The sequence below is a fragment of the Barbatula barbatula genome, assembly GCF_947034865.1.
Source record: "Barbatula barbatula genome assembly, chromosome: 12".
Taxonomy (NCBI): domain Eukaryota; kingdom Metazoa; phylum Chordata; class Actinopteri; order Cypriniformes; family Nemacheilidae; genus Barbatula; species Barbatula barbatula.
The window spans coordinates 5,768,822-5,793,730 of record NC_136775.1 but is presented as its reverse complement, the minus strand read 5'-3'; the positions used below and the strand labels follow the sequence as shown (position 1 = coordinate 5,793,730).

The 24,909-nt window shown below is 36.4% G+C and overlaps 1 protein-coding gene across 1 annotated transcript; it reads left to right on the top strand.

Moving 5' to 3' along the window:
• Window positions 1-21,836: 21,836 nt before the first annotated feature.
• eny2 (ENY2 transcription and export complex 2 subunit) lies at window positions 21,837-23,566 on the top strand. The gene is made up of 5 exons (XM_079468714.1): window positions 21,837-21,924; window positions 22,259-22,332; window positions 22,488-22,558; window positions 22,638-22,712; window positions 22,835-23,566. The coding sequence occupies exons 2-5, from the start codon at window positions 22,265-22,267 to the stop codon at window positions 22,906-22,908; spliced, it is 288 nt and encodes a 95-aa protein (XP_079324840.1). The 5' UTR covers window positions 21,837-21,924; window positions 22,259-22,264; the 3' UTR covers window positions 22,909-23,566.
• Window positions 23,567-24,909: the final 1,343 nt, after the last annotated feature.

Here is a 24,909-nt window from a genome sequence, read left to right as displayed (position 1 = left end):
CCAAATTAAATTGAATCCAAAACCGAATCATCTTGTTCTCCAATTATACTATATACTACACGTACTTTAACAATTGTCTAAATTATGTCTAGGTTTATAACTGATAAATCTATTACATTGTCAGAACAATAAAATGCCAAGATTATCCAGAATGCAGCGCCAAGAGTGGTCTTCAACGAGCCAAAGAGAGCTTTCACATCACTCCTCTCTCCTTTAGATTGCACTGGCTCCCTATAGTGACTTGCATCCAATTCAAATATCTGCTCTTGGCCTACAAAACCACCACTGGTTTGGAACCTGCTTGATCCCTGCGCTCTGCAACAGAACAACGTCTTGTGGTGGCTTCCCACAAAGGGAAAAAAAATCACTCTCACGCACTTTCTCCGGACGTGTTCCACGACCTCCATCTTGCCACAAGATCAGCGTATTCTGGCATTTACTCAGAACCAAACAGGAAAACATTAGCTAGAGCTTTAACAAAAGACACTAACAACCGACAATAAAAAGAGTCAGAAGGGGAACTAAATAGTGTCCAGATAATGAGTGAAAAGGGAAACAGGTGCGGGTTAAATCAACGATGTCAGGTGTGCGTGCAGGGAATTGTGGGAATTGGAGTCCGGTGGGGAACGTGTAGACGGAGAGTGTTACAGTACCCCACCCGCTCTCCAGGTGCGTCCTCGCACCGTAACAAAAAGGCTCAGGAGGTGGACGAGGGGCAGTCACTAGGGCAAGGTAGTCCATGTGGCCGAAGTGGAGGAGACCGAGAGCCAATGCTACACGGTGACTCCGAGACACACATTCTGGAACGGGATCCAGGGGCACACATACTGGAACGGGATCCAATCACATTGACACATCTTAACATTGTAAAATAAACACAGAAGAGGTGAGAGTTTGCCTGTAACTTGAACAGTTGCATAAAGATCATCAGGCGAACTCATTAAACATAATCCATTTTAATATCACCTCCAACCCTTTTCTGCCTCTCTAGCTCTTAATAGTGCATTCATATTTTCAAATAAAAGAGTATCAGTGGGTGAGCGGCCTTCATCATCTCTGGGTGGGGGAGATACGCTTTTTGGAGAACAGGGATGGCGGTATTAAATGTTAATGGAATGAGAAATGGAGCAGAGGTGGACGCAGATCAGCCTCTTGGTGAAGTGCTTGTATCAGAAGACAGCTGCAAGAAACAACAGTGCTGAAGTCTAAGTGTCATTGAAGGACTTTAGCAGATGGCTACTGAGGAGTGAGTCAGAATACAGATAATTAGTTGCAAAGATTTGGCCCTGTTTACCTCTTTATTTATTTGTTCTTTCAGTTTAGACCACAATGACATCAACTTAATTGCATGTGCATGAGACAGTTTGGGTGAAGAGTGTGTTTGTGCTTCTGCGACTTTGACAAATTATAGTTTTGTCATGTGTTTGTGGGAGTGATTGCTCCAAATACTTTATCTTCTGGAAACATCTCTATGTGTGTTAGCATCTGGTGGAACCCAGTATTACATTATATTGTGTGACATATTTATACAAATAATACTGAGAAAAATGAGTAATAAGACCCAATTGAACACAGACTCAAAGGAAATGAAAGAAACGCAGAGGGAAGAAAAACTAATTGAAATCCCACAGGTAATTACATAATCGGAAATAATTTATTCACCCTCATGTCTTCCAAAACCTGTATTTGACTCTTTCTTCTGTGGAACACATCAAGATATTTTGAGAAATGTCTCAGTGGTTTTGTGTATAAAGAATGGAGGCCAATGTTGTTTGGTTATCAATGTTCTTCTTAGTATCTTCTTTTATGTTCTGCAGAAGAAATAAAGTGATACAGGTTTGGAATGACATGAGTAAATAATGATAATTTTTATTTGGGATTATTTCTGGATGAACATTGACATGGTGTGAAGTTGTCACAGACATGAATCAAAGGGATTGTTCATGTTATTTACAGAGAAACTGTCTTTCCTACATTTACATTTATGCATTTAGCAGCGCACAAGAAACAAAACTGAAATGAAAATATTCCTAAAATATTGCAAGATTAGTGGCTTTATATAAAAGCACGTACCTATTGTAAAAATAGAGTTCATTTAATCAATGTTCATCAGAAATGAATGAAATAACCCATCTTTCAGTATGATGTACCAAACTCAGATGTTTTGGCAGGGGTTTTTGTTTATATCATCTATCCTTTGATAACCAGAAGAGGCTTAATCTCCAAATTTGAGTGTGAGTGCCAATGGCATTAAGCAGGATCAAGTGGCTGAATCACATGGGGTTTAGTGCCTTCTCACTAAATTGTGTCATTCTCTCTGGGACAATGAACAGAAAGATGATTACTCTCGAGCTGGATGAAAAGGTCACTGGTAACAAAGGAAGATCAATAGCAAATTCGTCACAATGGTCGAATTTCACAGGCGTATAAAGCAACCTTAATTATGAAGTGATACATGAGGAAGGAATATCTGTTGTGACGAAAAGACCTTTTAAAAGAAGGTCAGATTGAAATCAAGCAATAATCAATTAAAATCAAACAAATATCAGAAATCTCAGAGAGTAAAATCTAGAAGAGTATATAGATATCACAAGCTTTATAGTACTATTCTTATATTTAGGTTGCTGACTGGTAATGCATATTAAGAGCAATTTATTCAAACACACACTAAATGTCTCTCCCACTGTGTTTTAGTCAAACTATATCAATTAACACATATACATACTCTCCAATGACTAAACTCAACACAGTATAGATTGCTCGCCCACTGTTTTTTTAAAGGTAAAGGTTAATGCTAACATAGACCACACATTAACATGATAAAGCTTGCTCTTATTGCAGTCATCAGCCAAATGCTCATGAACGGCAAACAATTCTGAGTTCCACTTTTGCTGGTTTAAATTGCGCTTTTACTGAAATAATACCCGAGTGAGAATATATTTTTTAAACCCTTTTAAGTCACTGACTGTTGCTGAATAAAAAGATAACAATGTTAAAGTGATAGGCCTACTTCACCCAATGTTGAACATTCTGTCATCCTTAACCTTCGAGTTGTTCCAAATCTGTATAAGCTTCTTTGTTCTGATGAACACAGAGAAAGATATTTGTAAGGTATTTTGCCATATGAATAAATGTAAATGTAAATTCAGATTTGGGACAACTCGAAGGTGAGTAAATGATGTCAGAATGTTCATTTTTGGGTGGAGTATCGCTTTAGATAAGCCAGAGATCAATTAAGCCAAACTATAACTATAACACACTGTTACATCACGTGGTACGTTGCTGCACAAGCAGTAAACTCTATTAAATAATGTAAAGACCAATGTCCAATATTACTAATGTTTATGTTCCTCATTTATTATTTAGTCAAATCTTTAGTTTTGATCTGCTTCTCTTAGCCTCTCCATATTCTCAATATACCAATAATGTACTGTATGTAGTATCTCTTGGGATTTTCAGTCATCTGTTCTCTCCAATTCCTGACAGCTATGGCAGGTCGTCAAATTTGTATCACTATTTTATTATTAAAAACTGGCATTCCTGTAGCTCAGTGGTTGGAGCATGGCGTTAGCAGTGGCAATGGGTTCGATCACAGGGGTGGACATACTTGGACAAAACTATAACTGCAACAATATAACTACGCTTCACATATTCATATTCATATCGATTAAATCTCTCTATAAACCATATAAGGCAGTTGTCTTCCAAACTATCCCGCAACGAGTTAACTAAGTAAATAAGGTATATGATTTAATTAGTAGCAAATTGGTTCAGAAAGCGTGACTAAAGATACAAATCCCTGCAGCTTGTTTTCAGTCTGTCCGCAGGTACCCCCGGCTTTCAAGACCTTTGAGTATCACACACACGCCCGGAAAAATTGCTGTGACTACATCTTAATGAACTAGCCATGGGGGAGAGAACAATTTAGATGCACTTTCCTCTGGCTCTCTCGGAGAGGCAAAGGACTGTTTGTTAGTTTGTTTTGGTCTGACTCACCTTAAAATGCTTGTATCATATCTTCCGTTAGCCGTATGGAGCATAAGCAGAGCAATATAACTATAACTCACTTGAGATCAGGGCCGTTTTTATCAAGCTTCTGAGAATTGACAAGAAATTGACAAAAAACTGACAAGAACACTATTAAGTATTGACTTAAGAGTAACAAAAAATTCTTGGCATAAAGCTGCAATTAAAAGTTAGTTTTAAAGCAGCACAGTCGTAATTTAAGTGAAGCGCAGGACTAAATCTTTAGTGCTAGGCTTAGAGATGATTTATGACACTTTGCTGTGCCGCAAACAGGATTTTGGATGACGAAATACTTAACAAAAGTGCCATCCGCAACTATGCCTATGCAGGGGAGTACCACATTTATCAAGGAAAGAGTAGCAAACATCATTGAAATGTTTAGCAAATTTGAATCTATTTTAGATTTTTGCCATTTTAAATAACCCAAAAAGGTACAAAAAAATAAATGAATATACAATCTCATACAAACAAAAAAAGGGCATCACGTGTTCAATGTCCAAGACTATTAGTAATGTTTCAAGTATTTCAATTATCCAAATAAAAAATGCCAGACGGTTAACATAATACAAAACACCAATGTTGTAGCACGTATACCAAAATGTTTACATTATTTTGCATGTACTTAAACAGAATGACATGTACTGTACACAGTACAGTAACAGATCTGTTAATGAAGATAAGCACATATGCTCAGATGCATAGGTTGTTGACATTTACGTAGCTGACTATGGAAAAACAGATTTTTTAAACGGATGGTTTACACTCTCATTCCTTCTGTCAGACCCAATAGATTATGACCTGGGTGGCTTGGATTTTAAAGTATTAGGCTTAGATTTACTGCGACTGTAGGTAATGCTTGTTTAATAAATATAACGCCAGAAGGCTCTGCACACGCTTCCTGTCCTGAGTGTTTATGGTGCCATATCAGGGTACCAGCTCAATACTGCGGTATTATGTGAATGATAAGAACCATGAAGATTAACAGCTCAATACTGTGGTATTTTGTGAATGATAAGAGCCGTGAAGATTATGACGACAAGAGGTGAAACTGTCCAGACCGGCTTCAAAATAAACAGCTTTATTTAATGTTTAACCAAGGCTATAGTCTATTTCGGTGTTCCTCTTGTACTGTATTTTGAATATATACAGTACTTTCCTAATTCCTTATGATGTTAACAATAATTATTGATTTGTATTTCTGGTGTGCGTCAGATGTGAATTTTTTACCAGACTACTAATCAATACAGGAAACTATATGAGGAAAGCATTAAACGCTAAGTTGTGCTTTCAGATGTAAATTTTTTACCAGTCTACTGATCAATACAGGAAACTATTCGAGGAACGCATTGAACGCTAAGTTGTGCTTCCAGATGGCTAATGTTTGCTTCCTCCTTCTCAACCCGGTATTTATTAAAACCTTTTCTCGTAATGTGGCCTCTGGGTAGCCAATCTTAAAAAGAAAACAGGTGGGATTTATGCCATAAATATCACAAGATATCTGCAGTAGTAGCCTGATTGTCAGCATTAAGCCACTATTAGTTTTTAAGAGCAACTTTTATTGCAATAATAAAGCCCATAAACAGAATCTAGAAGGACACACGGTAACGTATATTTGCTTGTTTACTGTCATTTAAACACAGGGATGTTCTGATTCCCCCAATCCATGCGGTATACATTTATGACCTAATATTTTGAATGTACGTATAAAATATAGAGAAAATGGAATAAACGCTTTTCAACCATCTCTTAACCCTGCCACAGCATATAAATAGCAATTGCATTGTACAGTCTCATGGACATATACTGTATTAGAGTAACAGTGCTGTTTATACATAGCCTACCTCAATCAAATAGATGTTTCTTGGGCAAAACTACTAAAAGAGAACTGGATGAGTTAGAAGAACATTCATCTGCTCAAGCATTCCTTAACATGAAACATAGGTGAACACAGAGGAAAGCCTTGCTACTATCATTACAGTAGCATGGAGACTGTGTCATGATGGTTATTTTTAAGATTTCTCTCTGGTTCAATGAAAAAGCAGATTTGTCTTCAAAACTATTCATTGCAATGTTTTTTAAGTTGTATACAATCAAGTCATCAACATACAATGAAATTGAAATGCAATTATTGCTATTGTGAAAAAGATATATATTATTTTCCCATGTAGTGGCTCCGCTAACAAACTTTGTGCATAGATGTACTATGTTCGTGTACCCAAACAGTCAGTTGAGCCTGAGTTTCAGTCAACCGAATGTTTAGCTTATCCGCCGTGCACACACTGCACAAAATAGGTGCTGGATATTCGCTAAATATAGTACCAAAATCACTGAATTGTCACCGGTATGTGCGCGACTGTGTGTGACATGGGACCTGAATGGCAAGGATCAGTGGCTAATCGTGGCCGTTATTGTTAACATTATGCCAGGTTGCCGAAAATAAAACAATGCACGGGAAACTGCTTAGGCGTGTTAGTTGCGGTGCGTGACGCACTATGCAACAAGATATTGTAAACAAGCTAATGTTAACTCGCTAACATAGCAGATTTCTGGAAAAATATTTTTTTGTCACAACTAATTTATTGATGAATCAGAATCAACTACATTAAAGAGAATTACTTAATTTAAAGTGAATAAAATAGCCTACTAACTGGAGTTCAACAACCACTGATAAAATGAGCCGCATATCTGACTTATGTGTGTGGCGTAGGTGAGATGAATGGGGAAAGGAGGCAGTGGGCCAAACCTGTGAGGCAGGGGAGGGGAACTCAACTGTTGCGTTTAAATTATTTTCACAAGAAACTTTTATTTACGATTTTTTATTATTTTGGGGGGACAACCCTCTGACCCCCTGGGATTTACGCCCATGCCTATACAGTAGCATTATATGGCGCATCATCGAGGAGTTTTTTACATTATGCACATACATGCTGATTGCCAACAAACACATATGAGACTTAGTTTGACTTACAGCATGCAGTTCATGTCAAACATTTTTTAGCGCTGGGAGCGAGCAATCTATGAGTCTCCAAATCCAGCATTATATCCACTGTTTATATACTGTAACATCCATCTCTGAAATGCTGTTAACAAACAAACAAACACACAACTTCTCTTACTATCGCAAAAGTAACAAGCTGCCGTTGCAGGCCCACAGCACGGCCAATCTTGACACAGCACAGCCAATCCTGATAAGCGGGTCTTCCTATAGCTCATTGGTTGGCGCGTGGGCGAGCTATTTCTTTCTCCTTGTCATGGGCGTGCTTTTCCGGGAGAGATGCCCAATAAAAGGAACTTATAAAAAAACTTTCCGAAAACAAGTTGGAGTGCTGGGGAAGTGTATCAAGCACAGAAATACTGTACGTCTTACGTCCAACAAATTTTTTTAATAAGTTGACCAAGTTAAGCATAAAAAGCCAGCACGTTTAACAGTGTCAGAATGCATGAAATAGCATGTTACCCGAGCTTTAATGCAGGTGATTTCATTGCTGTAAAATATGAGGTTGACCAGAATAAAGGCGTCCTTTGTAAAGGCGTCTTTTTTCTTTATGAAAATACAAAGCGTGTGTAGTGAGAAGCTTAGTATATTTGCTCTATTCAGCCTGTTGAATGGCTTATTATAAATGGTGCAGTCAGTCGAAAGTTCTTCCAAATAACCCTTATCTCCCAGTTTCAGCCTGCTGTCCATAATGCAAGTCTTTATTTCACAAGGAGCTTTCCAGCGGCAGAAGAAAAAGCTGATAGTGGGTACACAACTGTCACATCCATTTTTAAATAAAAATGAACTTGAACTAAGAACTATTGTGTGGCAGGTATCATTTCAGCTTAGAGAAGAAAATATACTGAAACATTTTTCACAATAAAAGAGCATATGATGGGGTTTACTGAAAAAATGTTCCTTATCTAAACAACAAGATAAAAAATGTGTAAGATTTGATTTGCTTTTAGATAATGTATAATAAAAGACATTTATTTCTTCTCCATTTATATCTCACCACATTTGTAAATCGTTTTTTATTTATTTTATTTTTGCTTAAAAATAAAGAAATAAACAAACAAATCTTGGATGTCCATATTTGCTGTTTGTTTTGGAAATGGAAAAATTACCTTTAAAATATTAAAACTACTGTAATGTCACAGTTGGCAATCATTTTAAATGTTTTTTATTGCTTAGATATTTGCAAAACCCAGTGACAAACATAAATGATGACTAATAACAATGATGTAAAGAATGTGGATATACAAGGTTTCAGAAGGACAGCTGTGATATATTAAAATCTCTCTATAATATTTCACACAGTTTGTTTTAGGACTGTTTTTTAAATAGTAAATCATGTTTAAGTGCATGTTGGTTTGCAGTTGCGAGGTGGAGTTTAAGTGGGAAACAAGTACAGAGCACAGCATATCTGAAAAACACATTGTGCAATATACTGTATGTTGGAAGTATCAGGCAATTAGTGTTTTGTTCATTTGGGGGGTTTTCTTTTTTGTGGAATAAAAATGTACATTTGCATCCCTGAAACGCAAATTGGGTTTAGGACAAAACAAGACAAATTACACGGATCTACAAAGAAAACTACAAAGTAAGCTACTAGTCTTAATAGAGAGAAATCATAGTGGAGCCTCTCGCTAAAATGTCTTTTCAAGTTAGCATTAACCATCCTCTGGTCACTATGGCAACACTACAAGTGAATACAACAGATTTGCAGTTCAGATGTGATGCAAGCTTTTGGGGTTCAAAGAAATGGAAGAGTGTTCGTGAAAAATATGCATCAGTGTGTCTGATAGAGCGAGAGAGAAAAGGGGAAGGGGGATAAACAACTTTCCTCTTTCATATCTCACATATTGAGCAGTATGAAAAGGCACTGATGAGGGGAACAGTGAAAGGATATTAAACATTGGTCTTTTTGTAATTTCCATCTTTTGTTTAGAGTCATTTGACGTCAGCCACACACACTGCCCCCCAGATGGATTCAGCCAAACACTGCAAATCGTTCCCTTAAAAACACAGTGTAAAATACAGTGTATTTCATGTAAAAAGAAATACAAACATGAGAAAGAAAGATATGTTTCTTAAAGGATTATTAAACAAGAATGTTTAAACACAGAGGAACAATAAAGAGATTTTATTTGATCTCACAGGATTACATGTACTGTATATGCATCAAACCAAACTGCCCTGACTGTTATTGCAAAAATATAACTATATTTAAATGTTTAACTCTTGCTGTTAACAAGATGAAATTCTCCGGAACATAGGACTCATTTTCAAGCTCACTGAATTTTGGTCAACAAGTTTGCTCAAGTATTTGTAGAGTTGCTGTTTTAAAAGATGAAACTTTTGTCATTATTTACTTGCCCTCCTTTAATTCCAAACTCCCATGACTTTCTATTGTGAAATACAAATAGAGGTAATTAAACTAATAGGCATTCGGGTGAATTAATAGAGAGTATATTATGACCTATTTCAAAGCTAACACAGCACACGGGAGTGTAAGCAAAAAGAGTATGCAACTCACTGATCATCTCCACATGATCAGTTTGGATTTGGTGAAAAAGCATGATATTCTGACTTCTTTACACTATTAAATGTGCTACAACATGTAGTACAAGGACAGAAGGGACATCTAAATTCATCAGACAGCAATATGAAAGACTGAGAACAGACAAGGCGCAGGAAAACTTTGATTGAAAATAATAAACCCCAGTATTGATTTGTTTAAAAATTTATTGTAATTAAAAAGCCTATACTATGCACAAAACATGAATGTATTTATGATTTGTATTTTTAGAATATTGTTGTATATTTAAATAAGGTTTTAATAAAATGTGACATAATAGCTTGAGTGGTTAATGCATACCGGTTTCATTTTTCTTAGGATAATGGAAAATAAACAATAAATGAGGTTGCATTACCAAATAATTTGAACAATATATATTTTTAGAATAGGTTGAAAGAAATTGAGTGATGCTGCAATTTAAAATACATAATTGGGCCAATTAATTAAAGTGAATCAGGAGCACCAATCAGGAGTACGTTTTTGGAAATAATCGTACAGTTGTATCTGTCTTTTATAACTTTGATCGAACTAAATACTCTTCGAAGATATAAAGTATGCAAAAACCACTCTATTGGTACTCAAGATTAATATGAGCAATGGTGCATATCAACTCCATTAAGTGAACTAAGCGGCTGCTTAGGGCCCCACCACCACTAGGGGGCCCCCAAGAGCAAAAGAAATTAAAGTTTTTTGTGATATATTCACCCACAATTTTTTCTTTGGTATGTGTCAAAATTTGTAAAATGACTGACTAAATGCCATGCATTGACCAACCAAATCAAAGAAGACGGCACTACTGTCACATCTTCAGCAAGACGCTTCAGTTTTTAAGTTGAGTTCTTTGCAACACACGACATACTGTAAGGTACTAAAAACATTTAATGCTTGACAATTGTGTAGTTGTTTAATGATAGAAATAAGGAACATGCAAGCTACAAAAATGAAGATTTAAATGAAAAATATTTAATTCACAAGATTCATGTAATTGGAATCTGTCAATTCAGCGTTTTATTTGGGATAAGGTTAAGAATAATTGAGTGCATATTGTAAACTAATTTACTGGTTATCAAGTAAATACACCCAATATTTTTTAAATCATCCTCAAGGGCGGTGTGGCTTTAAAAGGGTGTTTATAGGTTAAAATATTGATTACATCCAACACCAAGACTGACAGTCAAGACACATTTAAACTGTGATGATGAAAATGTAGGTTATGGCATAATCTTTTTTAATTTTACGTTGTATTGCTTGGTGGTGAATATGGACTTGTTGTCTTTGCGGTATATGAGGTCTGAAAAAATACAGAAATCTTTTCTGTTATTTTGGCCTGTTTCTCCAATTTTTATTTTCTGCAAATAATTGCAAAAAAGAAACAATATTTTTATGTGAAATATGGGAGAATTATTGTTAGTAGTTCTCAGAATGAAACATAAATGACAATTTTACTTAACCACACACCTATAAATAGTAAATTCTGAAAAAATTTACATAATTTTGAAATGTTCTCTATGTTTTCCACGAATATATATTATATTATGTCCTTTTGTGTTTCACATAAGAAAAAACTCACCGCAACATGAGCAACATGACAACAGGAACTTTCAACTTTGGCTGTACTGTTCCTTAAAGAAAAAGTGGTTTTCCTGAATATTTGCACTATTGTTTTTTAAGTAAATGACAATCAAAAAAGTACAAGAATATCGAAATAACATGGTATTACCTTAGACAGTATTTCATCACTGTTCTGCCACCACAGGGCACCGTACAGTACATTAATGGGAATTACTTTTTATAAAAACATTTTGATTAAATGTTTTATCTGCACAGGTGACAGAGATATGAACCAGAAGTAAAGGTCAGACATATTATTTTATACCACTTGAAGTCACGTCCAAGCAACTACAAGAACAAAGAGTGTAAAATAATATACAATTACAAAGCAGTCAGAGTGCATTTCACCTTATGCATGAGAATAACATGTAATATGCATTGCTTTACATTATGATGCTGAAACCAAGCGGAGACTAAAAAATGTTGTATGATATTCTGAAAAACAACTTTGTCAATGTTTTATATTGAGCGTCGCCATTGTATTAACATTGTTTTTAATTGTGACTCATCACAAAAACATAGTTAATGATTAACATTGCTTCTGTAAGCCACCAGCATGCCATGGAAGTGAGATATAGAAAATAGTTGTTACACATATGAGTCCTTTGACTTTTAATGGCCCAGTGGTTATTAATCAATGTCTGCCAGTTATGTTTTGAGCGGAAGGGTAAAGCCTCTTTGCTTTTGACATTCATTCCCCATAGAGATACTGACACCATCAGTCAGTGGGGTAAGTCCTTCACTCTGAGTAATGTCTGCTTCTTGAAAGATTGGGTCTGGCTGTACACTACACAGGCTATTTAAAAACTTAAAGAAAGTATTAGAAAGGAAAGAGAAAACCAGCACAAAATGTTCAGTTGAAGGTCTGCGTCAATGTGCTTTGAAATGAATACACAGATTTTGTGTTTCTTGGGAAGTGGTGCACAAAATGAAACTTAGATCTCTAATCTAAACGTAAGAAAAGGGCTTTTTTGCTCTTACTACACCAATAGTGCAACCAAACCAAATTACACAACTGATTCGCAAACATATGAAATTGGATGACAAACATACCAGTTTTATTGTTTAAATGTTACACTTCGAAACAGCAGCTTTCTGCATTTACTTTATGTATCAACGTTGTATCAGATCCATCACCTACAGTTCCAAATGAGACTGACTTGGTTGTTACAGTAAGAATATTGAGCTATACATTAAATGTACACAGACTTGGACATATTCAGTGAATAAATTATTGTTAAAACCTGATTTAAATCAAGATACGCAGATCTGAATGCAGACTACTAGAAACAAGTGTGATTTGTTCTTTCTATGGGCATAATTGTTAATAAAAACACACATGCAAACCGTCTCTGAATATTAATGTGGTAGGAGAAAAGTAACACACACTTCACCCTTATTATGAATTGGCTCTATCATTGGATGGAGTCGCTATAATTAATTCTGTTGTACATAAAACTGAATGATTTCAATGTATATTCAATCTTTCATTACAAGATAAGATTGAATTACAGTCCAAAAGCACATCATTAAAAAAGCTGTACTACAGCAATTGCCTGATAAATATACCCCCACTCAAATGGAATGGTTTACATTTACTCTGCTAACATCATTTTTTTTTGACAGTTGTGAAATGTAACCTGCAAGGTCATACAACATTGTGCTGTGAAAATTGGTCTTCGGCTAGTAAGAAACACAAATCAAGTCAAGGCCAAAGTTGAGGCAATGAGCGACGGCCATAAATTGGTGCCACTAAGTGAGCAGTGCATCTGAAGAATGAGTTGGCCGTAGAAAACATTTATTTAGAAGGTGAATGTAATATAAAGAGTTCATTCCACTATTAAACAGTACATTTCAGACCACATATGTGATCTTTACGTCTATATTAGACCTTACATCCGGAACCTTGTGTAAACACTATTGAATGCATGTTCGCTTTATCACCAAAGGTAAATGACTAGCACTTTCTGGTCATTAAGAACAAATGCAAGATGGTAAAACAAATATTGGCCATATTGAACTGAATGTATAGCCCTAACCACGGCCAAGTGCACATGAATTAATGACAAGTACCACATAGAGAAAGAAGCCAAGCTGGTAAAGTCAAAACATAATCCCTCTCCCAGGTTTCTACTAATACACTTATGAATACTGTAGAAAAAACGACAAACAGTCGACAAACTCCTAGTTGTACAACTAACAAAGTTAGCTTGTATATGCTTTAAAACGTCTCAGTTACGAATGTAACCTCTGATCCCTGATGGAGGGAAGAAGACGTTGTGTCGAGACAGAATGGGGTTTGAACATATAGTCGTATGCCTTGTTTATCCACGCGCCTGGCACTGTGATTCTCCACTGATCCTGTGTGGGTTTTCCTGAATGGGCGAGGCGTTAATGGGTAATGAATAGGAAAAATCACTTGCAATCATGTTCTGATGAAATTATTGTATGTTTCCAACTAGACATAAAGGGGAATTTATAGGACCTAGCTTTCCAGAAGCTCAGTGGTAAGAGCATTGCGTCAACAACGCAAGGTTGTGGGTTCTACCACATCTGAAAGCCAAAGGGTGCTCTCGCACAGAAACTCAGAATATGGAACATATTTTTTTATTATAAACAGGTAGGATTTTACATAAACAACATTTCAAATGGCATGGAGCAATACAATATTGTACCTTCTGAACATATTCATAGTTCTTACAAATTTCTTATTAGAGGAGTCAAAAATCAAACATGTATAGTCTCAAATCTTCAAGAAATCTTCTTACAAAGGCTTACGCTTACTACATTTTCATTTGTGTGGAACATATTTGGACTGAAACAAAATAAGGTTGAATAAATAATAAACATCTGATTTTTCACGCTCATCTGTATATACTAGAATAACATTTTCATATTTCAAGGCAATATCAGGAATAATGCCAGAAAACACACCAGGTGGTTTCTGGTACTTCATGATAATAAAGTATATTTATGATGATGTTTGACGAGTGTTGCTTTTTCAAATGCACGTTATAAACGATTAAATCTCGTAGTGATTCTAACAGTACTTCCTACTGATCAAAGAGCCGTAGTTCACGGAAGAGCTGTCCATAAAACACAGAATTGATTTTAAAATCGACCTAGACAGGTATAATTAGTGTGAATCTATATATATCGTCACAGCCCTACACCTGAGATAAATCATTGTGACGGCAATAAAGCTTCACCAAATAGTGACCAAAGAAGATCATCAATAAACCATTGGTAATGAGCCTGGTTTAAAAAACACTGGTTGGACTGAAGATCAAGCTGGTATGGAAAAGGTAAATAGCTAGTGCTGTTTGAAGAGGCTGGTGCTTGTTAGATTGAAGCCGTAGAACCTCTAACCTGAAAGATCATTAGCTGAAAGCATGGTTATTAATTCTCAGCAGCGTGTCACATTTAGCTCAAAAATGAGAATGAATCTGTCACTTAGTCAATCTCATGTTCTACCTTTTTAAGTTGACAGAAAAGTAGAAACCTGAATTCAGTTGTTTTCAGACGTATATATATACAGTATCTGAATCTAAATTTACATTTGGCAAGTGAATACCTTAAAGCAAATATCAAAACCTTAATCAGCATTTCTAGATGTATTGTGTCCACTCCAGACCAGTATCTGTAGAATTTCAACAAAATCAAACACCAGGAGTGACATAAATATACAGAGCATATTATTTTGTTATTTTCACCAGTTTCTCCAGTTTTCATTGGCTGCAAATAAATGCAGGGAGTTTTGATTTAAAATTTGGTAGAAATGCACCAAAACATTACTGCTTTATCTTGCTACATTTGAAAAATTTAGACGAGAAATAAGTATGTTGAAATATGTTAATATAAATTGTAGAACACCGAAATATTAAAATAATAAAAATAAGCTTACTGCACCCACAAGACACAGAGACAGTGAGACTACTGACTGATATTCTCAGTGAAGAGTTCTCGCCTCAATTTATGGTACATCTCCTAAATTAATGCCCTGAAGTAGTGTTGCTGACACTTTAAATCAGCCCTTCCTGTGATTAAATGCCAGGGTGGACGCTGCCCTCATAAATTCCCTCTCTTCTGAACCAATATTTGCCTATTGATTTATTTGCAGCATTTCTTTCAACCCAACGGAGTCCCTTATTTCAAATGTAACGTTGGCTTACTTCATTAAGCATGCAACAACATGGTTGAGCTGCAGGCGGCCGGGCGCTGCAGAATCAAAGCAATCATACAAATTTAGGAAAGCATCTTACCTCAGGTGGTCACTGAGGGAAACCCATTTTATGGCGTTGAGATATACTTAGAATATAGAAGCTGCTAAGTATAGACGAAAAGCACAGGAGGGAGTGCAAAAGCAAAACTACAAGTCGTGCTAATGTTTAGGTTAAGCAGATGGGGGAATTATGGGATAAGTGTTACACTGGTGTAGAAGCATATGGAACGCATGCTGATTCCCTGTTAATGAACCCCCGGAATTGGTGGTCATTGCCGGTCCTGATGCCGGGCACGAGAGTGCCGTGTGGCTTCCCTGGTGGGATGTACTTGCAACGTTTTTCTTTGGCATCTTAAACAAGATTTCATCAATGGTACATCACCATTTTCCCACAGCAGCTTCTATTCAGGAAATGAATGCCACAGCATGCTCCGCAACTCACCAAGCGAATCTGCCCCAAACCAGTTCATCGCTGATTAAGGCTGAGCCCTACATCTTTTGTCTTTCTCTCTTGATCCTCAGCTCTCATGATCTCTCTTGCTCTCTAGAGGACGTCTCTCCAACAGCATCGGTTAATGATCACAGGCAAAAAGACTTGGGGATAATGTATTTCAGTGGGTTAATCACACTATTGAAATCTGACAAAAACATGCTACCCGAAACGTGCAGAAGCAGGTACAAGGCAGTCACAGCTGTATTAAAATACTTACTTAAACAAGTATCAATTAAAAATACTGTTATTATTTACCTACTGCGAGTTGTTCCAAACCTGTATAAATGTCTTTGCTCTGATGAACACGGTGAAAGATATTTAGCAGAATGAATGCTTGTAACTAGGGATGCACGATAAATTATCGGCCATATTGGTATCGGAATATAAATTGTCGTTTTTAATGTTATCGTAATAACATTATCGGCCGTATAGCTTTCACAGACACTTGTGATTCTTCAGGACACTCCTTTCAGGGACATCTGGCAGGAAAAAGGAAATTTTATGTGCAGTATTGATTAGGAAACGTTTACACATGCCTTAAGTGTCATTTAATCAGCATATGGTGCAGTTTTTGACCTTTTAGAAATAGAGCTACTGAGATGATCTGCTTTATATTATAGCCGATAAATTATGAATAATTTCCTCTCCTGGAACCCCTTCGGCTCACAGTTGAGATACAGTAGCACTGCCTTTCTATCATGATTGTTCACTTACTGTTATTACCAAAACATTGTTGATTCTGAATGCTTTTTGAGTCCTGTTAGACTTCTGGCTTTTGAGAACACCTCGCTGGGTTGCGCTGGAAGAAGATCTTTAATTTATTTATTAAATAAACATTATACCAGAAAAGTTTAAAAGTAACGATTATTTAATAAGTGTAAAGCCTGCTTAGTACATGATTTTCAGGGGGAATAAAGAATTTTCAGTCTCAGAAAATGTTAAATTAATATATCATATTCAAGAATTATTGTTTTTCGTTATCGGCAACAATGTACAACGGTGCATCCCTTTTTGTAACCAAACAGTTCTTGCCCACCATTGACTACCATAGTTGGAAAAAGTACAATGGTAGTCAAATGTGCCCCAGAACTGTTTGCATTCCTTCTTCAAAATGTTGTGTTCAACAGAACAAATACGATTTTCCTACTATGGTAGTCTACTATATAAGTCTATATTAATAGATTAAAGAGCAATATATTAAATAGCATTTCCATTCATATCAGTAGCAGTTGTCTGTTTGGTGCAGGACCCATTTATATGTTGCTTGAAAAACCCCTGTCAAATCCATTGCTCATTTTAAATGCAAAATGGAATAGTTATATCAACTGCCTTGTGTTAATGTGAGAGCATAGCTTTCACAGACACATGTGACTTCTCAGGACACTGCTCTCAGTGAAATTTGGCAGGAAACAGGACATTTTATGTACAGTATTGATTAGGAAACGTTTACGCCTTCTTTAAGTGTCATAATATAAGCGTATGGTGCAGGTTTTGACCTTTTAGAAATAGAGCTACTAGAGATTCAAATCCTGGTTTAAATAGTCATTACACATTTAAGATTGACACAAACTTCCAGGTTGTTCCAGAAGATGGTGTCAATGTGTGAATATCATTGAATTTACATTTAGTCAGATGATTTAGTGCATACTTGTATTCAAATTACCCACAGTAATTTGATATATACAATATTTGTGGTAAACAGACTGACAAGGTCCAAGAATAAGTAAGACTACGAAATACACCCCAATAACATATGCAGAAAAAGTTGACATTACATTGCCCAGTCTATGCAGGCTAAATTTAGAGACAAAACAACAAACATTAAAACCTCAAAAGCAGAACGTTCCCATTAACATCTGATGCTCTTAAACAGCATTAGTCACCATATAATGGTTTCCTAAATAATGCCAAGCCAGATCACGATTTCCTCTGTGACGTCTTGATTATACAACAAAAGCAAATGGCCTTGGGTCTTGTAGACTTAAATGGCAGCCGTGAAGTTGCCAGGCATTAGTAATATACTGTAAGTGTTATATCTGCAGTGGTAGGCTGCAGAGAAGATAAACTGTGAATCACAGCGACATCCTTCCATAAACACAGTCACCACCTGGAGAAACTTCTTAAAACGATAAAAACTTTATAAATAATCTCTCTAACCACTCACACAAGTTTGACCAGTTTGCCGTTTTCCATGGGCTTAATATTTAGACATTCTTCCTTCAACCCATTATAAGCCATAGAGTTTTCAGTGGTTTGAAGCTGTTTATTCAGACAAATCTCAGACTAGCGGCGACTGATGAGGCTGTCGCTGTTCATCCATTAAGAATCTCAATGAATTCCTCAGATTGTTTTAACATCTGCACACTTCACTGGTAATGGTTAGCGGATGGAAAGTATTGGCGACAGAAAAATGAGGACATTATGGCTACTCTCCTCCCGTCACTAACAAAACTATGATAGATAATTATGAATCTTCAAGCATTAAAAACACTGGCAGATTATTTCAACATCAACATTTAAAACACATCATATTTCAACAGTTCATAACTTGCACAAATAGTTTGCCGGAGAGACTGAACAGGCAGCACTCTCCAGAAATGTCTTGGACTCTCAGTTACCGAGCTGTTTCTGGATTTCACAGGTGAATAAGATTAATATTTTTTATTATTTTCTCTCTCATTTAGAAGAGACACGCCGTAATAGACACCGTAAGCCATCAATCACTCTGTCAGAACAAGACATTTCCACTTGAACGCTTGCCCATCCTCCCAATCTCATGACCACAATTCTTGACTTTAACAAACATATGCAACTCAACACACAAATACAAAGTTTTCATAATTCTATATTCTCAAAGAAAAATGTATTTGAAAATGATGTATTGCTTTGAGCATGAGACAACATAGGCCTTTCACCACGGGGATTGTGAAGTTTATAACTCAAACAGAAGGCAATTCAAAACCACGAGGCATCCAGGAGCTCAGCAGAGTGTTTAATTAAACTACAGATAAGCAAATCTATAGTAATAGACTGTCATGGGGGCTTCAAATAACGTATAATAATGCCCCTTAAAAAAAGCATAATGCCATACTTTTAGCAGTTTGGATTAATTAGCTTGTGCTTTCTAAAGTACAAATTAGATGTAGATTCGTTTAATAGGATTATTTATAACACCTAGTACCATTAAGCGAATCTAAAGTACAATTTAGATGCATACTTTTTGCCCAATCACAAGAGTTTTGATCTTAGAGCTTGCAAATTAACATCAGTGATTGAAAGTTTGTTACAATACAGCCCAATATCCAATTGGTGGGGTAATTTGCAAGACAAGCACATACAAACAGCATTAGAAACAACAGTGCATAACATATGATAGTTTAAAGAAACATGAACGAACTGCATCACGACTTACTGTTAATGTTGAACTCTTCGGATGATTTAAAACAAGCTGGTTTGACGCTGTTTCAGTTACACAATCGTTTTAACAAAATACAACCAACTAAATATAAATAACACATTTCAAATGTTAAACAAATATCTTTAGGATTGCATTATATAAGTAAGATAAAAAACGAATAATAAATGAATAAAAACTGACACCGGAAGTGCTTCTGAACCTGTGTTTACATCTTGCAAAGTGGTCTATACAAAGTTCTACCATTACAAGTTAAAACTTTTAGTAAAACATATTCACAGTAATCAAATTATAAACGACAAAAAAAAACTTTTATGCGTTTTGACAATCAAATCAATCATTCTGAATATTAGCGTGCCCCTGTGAAAAAACGTCAAAAAGGATGACTCTTAGCAATATCCATAGACAAATATGAATTGCTCTTTCATTTGTATGATTACTTTAGATGAATGTGTCTTTTAAATAAATGCATGTTTAAGTTATTTTATCTCATCCATAATCACGTCTACTGGTTCAAATTTGAATATAATTGACAATGTTTTTCTTGGTTGGTTATAAGATCCAAAAGAAGTTTCGCGTAAATCAATGAACCTCTATAGAAACCACGAGTTAGGGTTAGTTTCTGTGTGGGTTAGTTTAGAAGGGTTAGTTTCTGTGTGGGTTAGTTTAGAAGGGTTAGTTTCTGTGTGGGTTAGTTTAGAAGGGTTAGTTTCTGTTTTGGTTAGTCTAGAAGGGTTAGTTTCTGTGTGGGTTAGTCTAGAAGGGTTAGTTTCTGTGTGGGTTAGTCTAGAAGGGTTAGTTTCTGTGTGGGTTAGTCTAGAAGGGTTAGTTTCTGTGTTGGTTAGTCTAGAAGGGTTAGTTTCTGTGTGGGTTAGTCTAGAAGGGTCAGTTTCTGTGTTGGTTAGTCTAGAAGGGTTAGTTTATGTGTTGGTTAGTCTAGAAGGGTTAGTTTCTGTGTGGGTTAGTCTAGAAGGGTTAGTTTCTGTGTGGGTTAGTCTAGAAGGGTTAGTTTCTGTGTGGGTTAGTCTAGAAGGGATAGTTTCTGTGTGTGTTAGAAGGGTTAGTTTCTGTGTGGGTTAGTTTATAAGGGTAAGTTTCTGTGTGGGTTAGTCTAGAAGGGTTAGTTTCTGTGTGGGTTAGTCCAGAATGGTTAGTTTCTGTGTGTGTTAGAAGGGTTAGTTTCTGTGTGGGTTAGTTTATAAGGGTAAGTTTCTGTGTGGGTTAGTCTAGAAGGGTTAGTTTCTGTGTGGGTTAGTCTAGAAGGGCTAGTTTATGTATGGGTTAGTTAAGAGGGGTTCGTTTCTGTGTGTGTTAGAAGGGTTAGTTTCTGTGTGGGTTAGTCTAGAAGGGTTAGTTTCTGTGTGGGTTAGTTTACAAGGGTTAGTTTCTGTGTGGGTTAGAAGGGTTAGTTTCTGTGTGGGTTAGCTTATAAGGGTTAGTTTATAAGGGTTAGTTTCTGTGTGGGTTATTTTAGAAGGGCTAGTTGCTGTATGGGTTAGTTAAGAGGGGTTCGTTTCTGTGTGTGTTAGAAGGGTTAGTTTCTATGTGGGTTAGATTAGAATAGCTAGTTTCTGTGGGGGTTAGTTAAGAAGGGCTAGTTTCTGTGTGGGTTAGTTTAGAAGGGCTAGTTTCTGTGTGGGTTAGTTTAGAAGGGTTAGTTTCTATGTGGGTTAGTTAAGAAGGGTTAGTTTCTGTGTGGGTTAGTTTAGAAGGGTTAGTTTCTATGTGGGTTAGATTAGAAGAGCTAGTTTCTGTGGGGGTTAGTTTAGAAGGGCTAGTTTCTGTGTGGGTTAGTTTAGAAGGGCTAGTTTCTGTGTGGGTTAGTTTAGAAGGGTTAGTTTCTGTGTGGGGTTAGTTAAGAAGGGCTAGTTTCTGTGTGGGTTAGTTTAGAAGGGTTAGTTTCTGTGTGGGTTAGTTTAGAAGGGTTAGTTTCTGTGTTAGGTCTGTTGTCAGTATGTATTTCATTAAATCGTTGCTTTCTAAACCACTCACTCACCTGTTCCAAGACGAAGGCCCAACGAGCCAGTGGATTTCATACTGCTTTCTAAGGCAACAATGCCACCTTGTGGTTCACGACACCTACAAACAGGGAAGAGATGTGAAATTTCAATCGAAGCTTCTGTTATATTACAAGCATGTGTTTGCGCCCTTGTCTAATGTATATACTTGTACAATGCTCTGGCATAACTATTTGCAGCAGCATACAGTAACGGAAGCTAACACAAAATGTAAACAATCCATAAATGTCTCCTCGTGCTTGGTGTTTCTCGCTGTAATAACGGCAATGTAGACATGGAAGTTAGAGTTCAAACGTTAAAGTGTAACGCAATTAAATGTTAAAATAGCTTATTATGGTTTATTTTACATTCCCTATGATGTATAACGACAACTTAAGACCTGTTTTATGTCATACGCCAAACAGCCTGCGCCGGGTGAAATCAAACGCACTTGCGTAGGAACTCTCACGTAGGAACCTTTGGCCGAAACGCGTGTTTCTGTGGGGAAGTTAAACGCGGTGCGGAACGACCGGCTACAGCAACACCAGAGCGAAATCAATACACGCCGATCCGAACATTATGCGTATTTTCATCTTTGTTTGGTACTTTTATTAGAAATAACCTTGTTTTAAAGTATACTCATCACAATGATATCCTAATGCAATGCTTCTGCTGGATAAAAAAATTCTCACGTTTGCTCGTTGCATCTGCAAGATTGAAATTTGAAATGACGTATTTATGTTTTGTTTATTTGGCCAAATGTATTTATTATGAATAAGCATGGCATTTCGTGAGCTGTTTATAAATATTTGAAGTAAATTCGAGAGACGGATATTTTTTTGTAGCGTTTTTGTGTGTTGTCACACCCATTGTTTGTTTGTGGCACTGGAATTACGAGCTTGACGTCACGTTTAACCGTTTTTAATATGTTTTCAGAATAATATGAGTAAAGAATCGCAAATGAGGGCTGCCATTAATCAGAAGTTAATTGAGATGGGTGAGAGGGAGAGGTGAGTCTTTATCATCGCAATTTTACAATGGCTGTGTTTCAGGACACTGTGAGCCTCCTACCTACCTACATTTTAGGCATCTAGTCTCAACCTAATGATCTAAAATGGCTGTCTACGTGGAAGAGTAAATCACAGTAATTTGTATTTTGGTTCAGGTTAAAGGAGTTGCTCCGTGCCAAGCTCATTGAGTGTGGCTGGAGAGATCAGCTAAAAGCATTGTGCAAAGGTATGAGTACTAATGTAATCCCTTGTGAGTTTCACATATTCTTCTATGGTAAAAAAGCATTGTTTGTTTGCTTTCGCAGAGGTGATAAAGGAAAAAGGAATTGAGAATGTAACTGTGGAGGACTTGGTTGCTGGAGTTACCCCCAAAGGAAGAGGTAAGCTGCTTTTAACTTTGCAACATATTGTCAAACATACAAATTAATGCAGCAGACAAATGTTTTTCTTTGTTCAGGCTGTTGATCACTGAAAATGTTATTCAATTTCATTTGTTTCTTAGCCCTCGTGCCTGACAGTGTCAAAAAGGAGTTACTACAGAGAATAAGAGCCTTCCTTGCCCAGCATTCTACATAATGCTCGACATCTGGGAATACTCTGAGAGTATCTGTCGTTTTTGTATTGAATTTATGCCAACAGTTAAGCCAGACCATAAATTGGTTGAACTGTTTGATGTGATTTTGCTCTTCATTGTGTATTTTTGTTACCGCTTAATAAAACTTGATCATGTTTGTACATACTTTTATTTTGTTCAGCATTATTCATTTAAAAGTACCCATCTCATAAGTCCATTTAAAATGGTTAATAGTTTTAAAAGTTTCACCCCAAACTTAAGATAACTTGCAATATGGAAATCATTTACATTCTTTCATGAAATATTAAATTCTGCAGTTAAATCTTTGGCCTGAATAATACAATACAAGAGACCCAAGCTGTTTCCTCGTTCTCCTGCATAATGTCTTACCAATTTTTACTATTTATGTCTAATAACAAAGTTAAATGGGTGATAAAAAATTTCATTTTGCTTTGCAAAACTGGTAAACATTATACATGAGTTTAAAACAAGTTTGGTATCATCAGTTCCAGGTAAAAAAAAAAAAATGCTGCAAATAATTAAAATCAAGCAGTATCCTGCACCTCAATACAGAGGAACTATGCAATGAAATTTGTCACAGTGGTGTGGTGTAAATAACTTTGCTAACCAAAATAAATATTTATTTTTCTTTTAGAAACTTCTATTTTGTTGCATGCATTTTTCACCATCACATTTATTCCAAAAGAAGAATGAGCTATTCTTTCACTTTAATATTTGTATCAATACAGTATCGAAATTCTAACTGCAAGTGTCACGCTCATAAAACTTGAACCACATACCAGACATGTCAGTTAAATTCAATCCTTCTCATGACTGTTTGCATTAAAATTTCAGTTCAATTCATGTCCAAACTCAGATTCAAATTGTAAGAATTACTCTCAAACAATCCCTTTTGTTTTGAGAGAAACAAAAGGGATTGAAAATAGAACTTTTCATAGTTCCATTTTAATTTCAGAATAATTAAACCCCAACCCTATCTGCTTTTTATATTTTTGAGTAGAAACAGAGTCTTGAAATATCGTAATGTCTCAGCTGTAAAAATAAGCCATTTGGTCACAGCTAAAACAAAACGACAAATCGTGTAACATTGGTCAAATACAATTTCACAACCAGAGAAAACGTCAAAGCTAAAGCTGATTTGGAATATATTTTTAAGGGACAGCCATACAGAATAGATCAGATTTCTAAGGTACATTGTTTTTTCAACTTTCCCAGGGTGTATGCTACACTCACGAAATGTACTTTGAATTCCAATGCCTGAATTTATGACACCTACGACACTGGACTTCAGCTCTACATTGGTATGGCTAAGCATCACTCACCCTCTCTGAGAATGAGTAAGGAAAAATTGGCAGAGGCTTGAGAAGTTTTAAATGTACTTACACCCCATTGTGCCTCCTGGGAACAGTTTTCCACCAGCTAATGAGACTCTAGAGCGAGATCCACTCTGTTATTTCTGGCATGTGCCTGCCGGTCAAACAGGCATCATTCTTGCTCGCTCTCTCTCTTGCCTCTCTATCTGTGTCCCTCTCCCGCTCATTTCTTCTCTCAGTAGCTCATTGCAAATAACAAATAAGAGGAAATACATCATCCCTTTTAATTTAATAGCCAAGCACAGGTCTGCCAAAGTTAACACAAAGCAATCTTAGGTAATGATCAGTAAATGTATATTAAGTTTCATTGAGCATGACTTCACATTTCTCTTGTTTATCCCACAACGGTAACATTTTAAATCTGCAGCAGCTATGGAAGGAATGTTGTGGAAGTGCAGATTTATTTGTTGTACCTATTACAAGCAGAGCCCAGTATAATTGAAACATATTGAAGTTGGATCGTAGTCTTTTGGGGGTTTCTAAACTTGAAGGCTGGAGCGTGGAGCGTGCATCACCAACAATTCCTCGGAAAAGAACACAGGTTTTCCATTCCCTTACAGGTGCCAGGTAGGCTTTGGTCCACTTCTTACTAAAATGTGGCAGGCAATA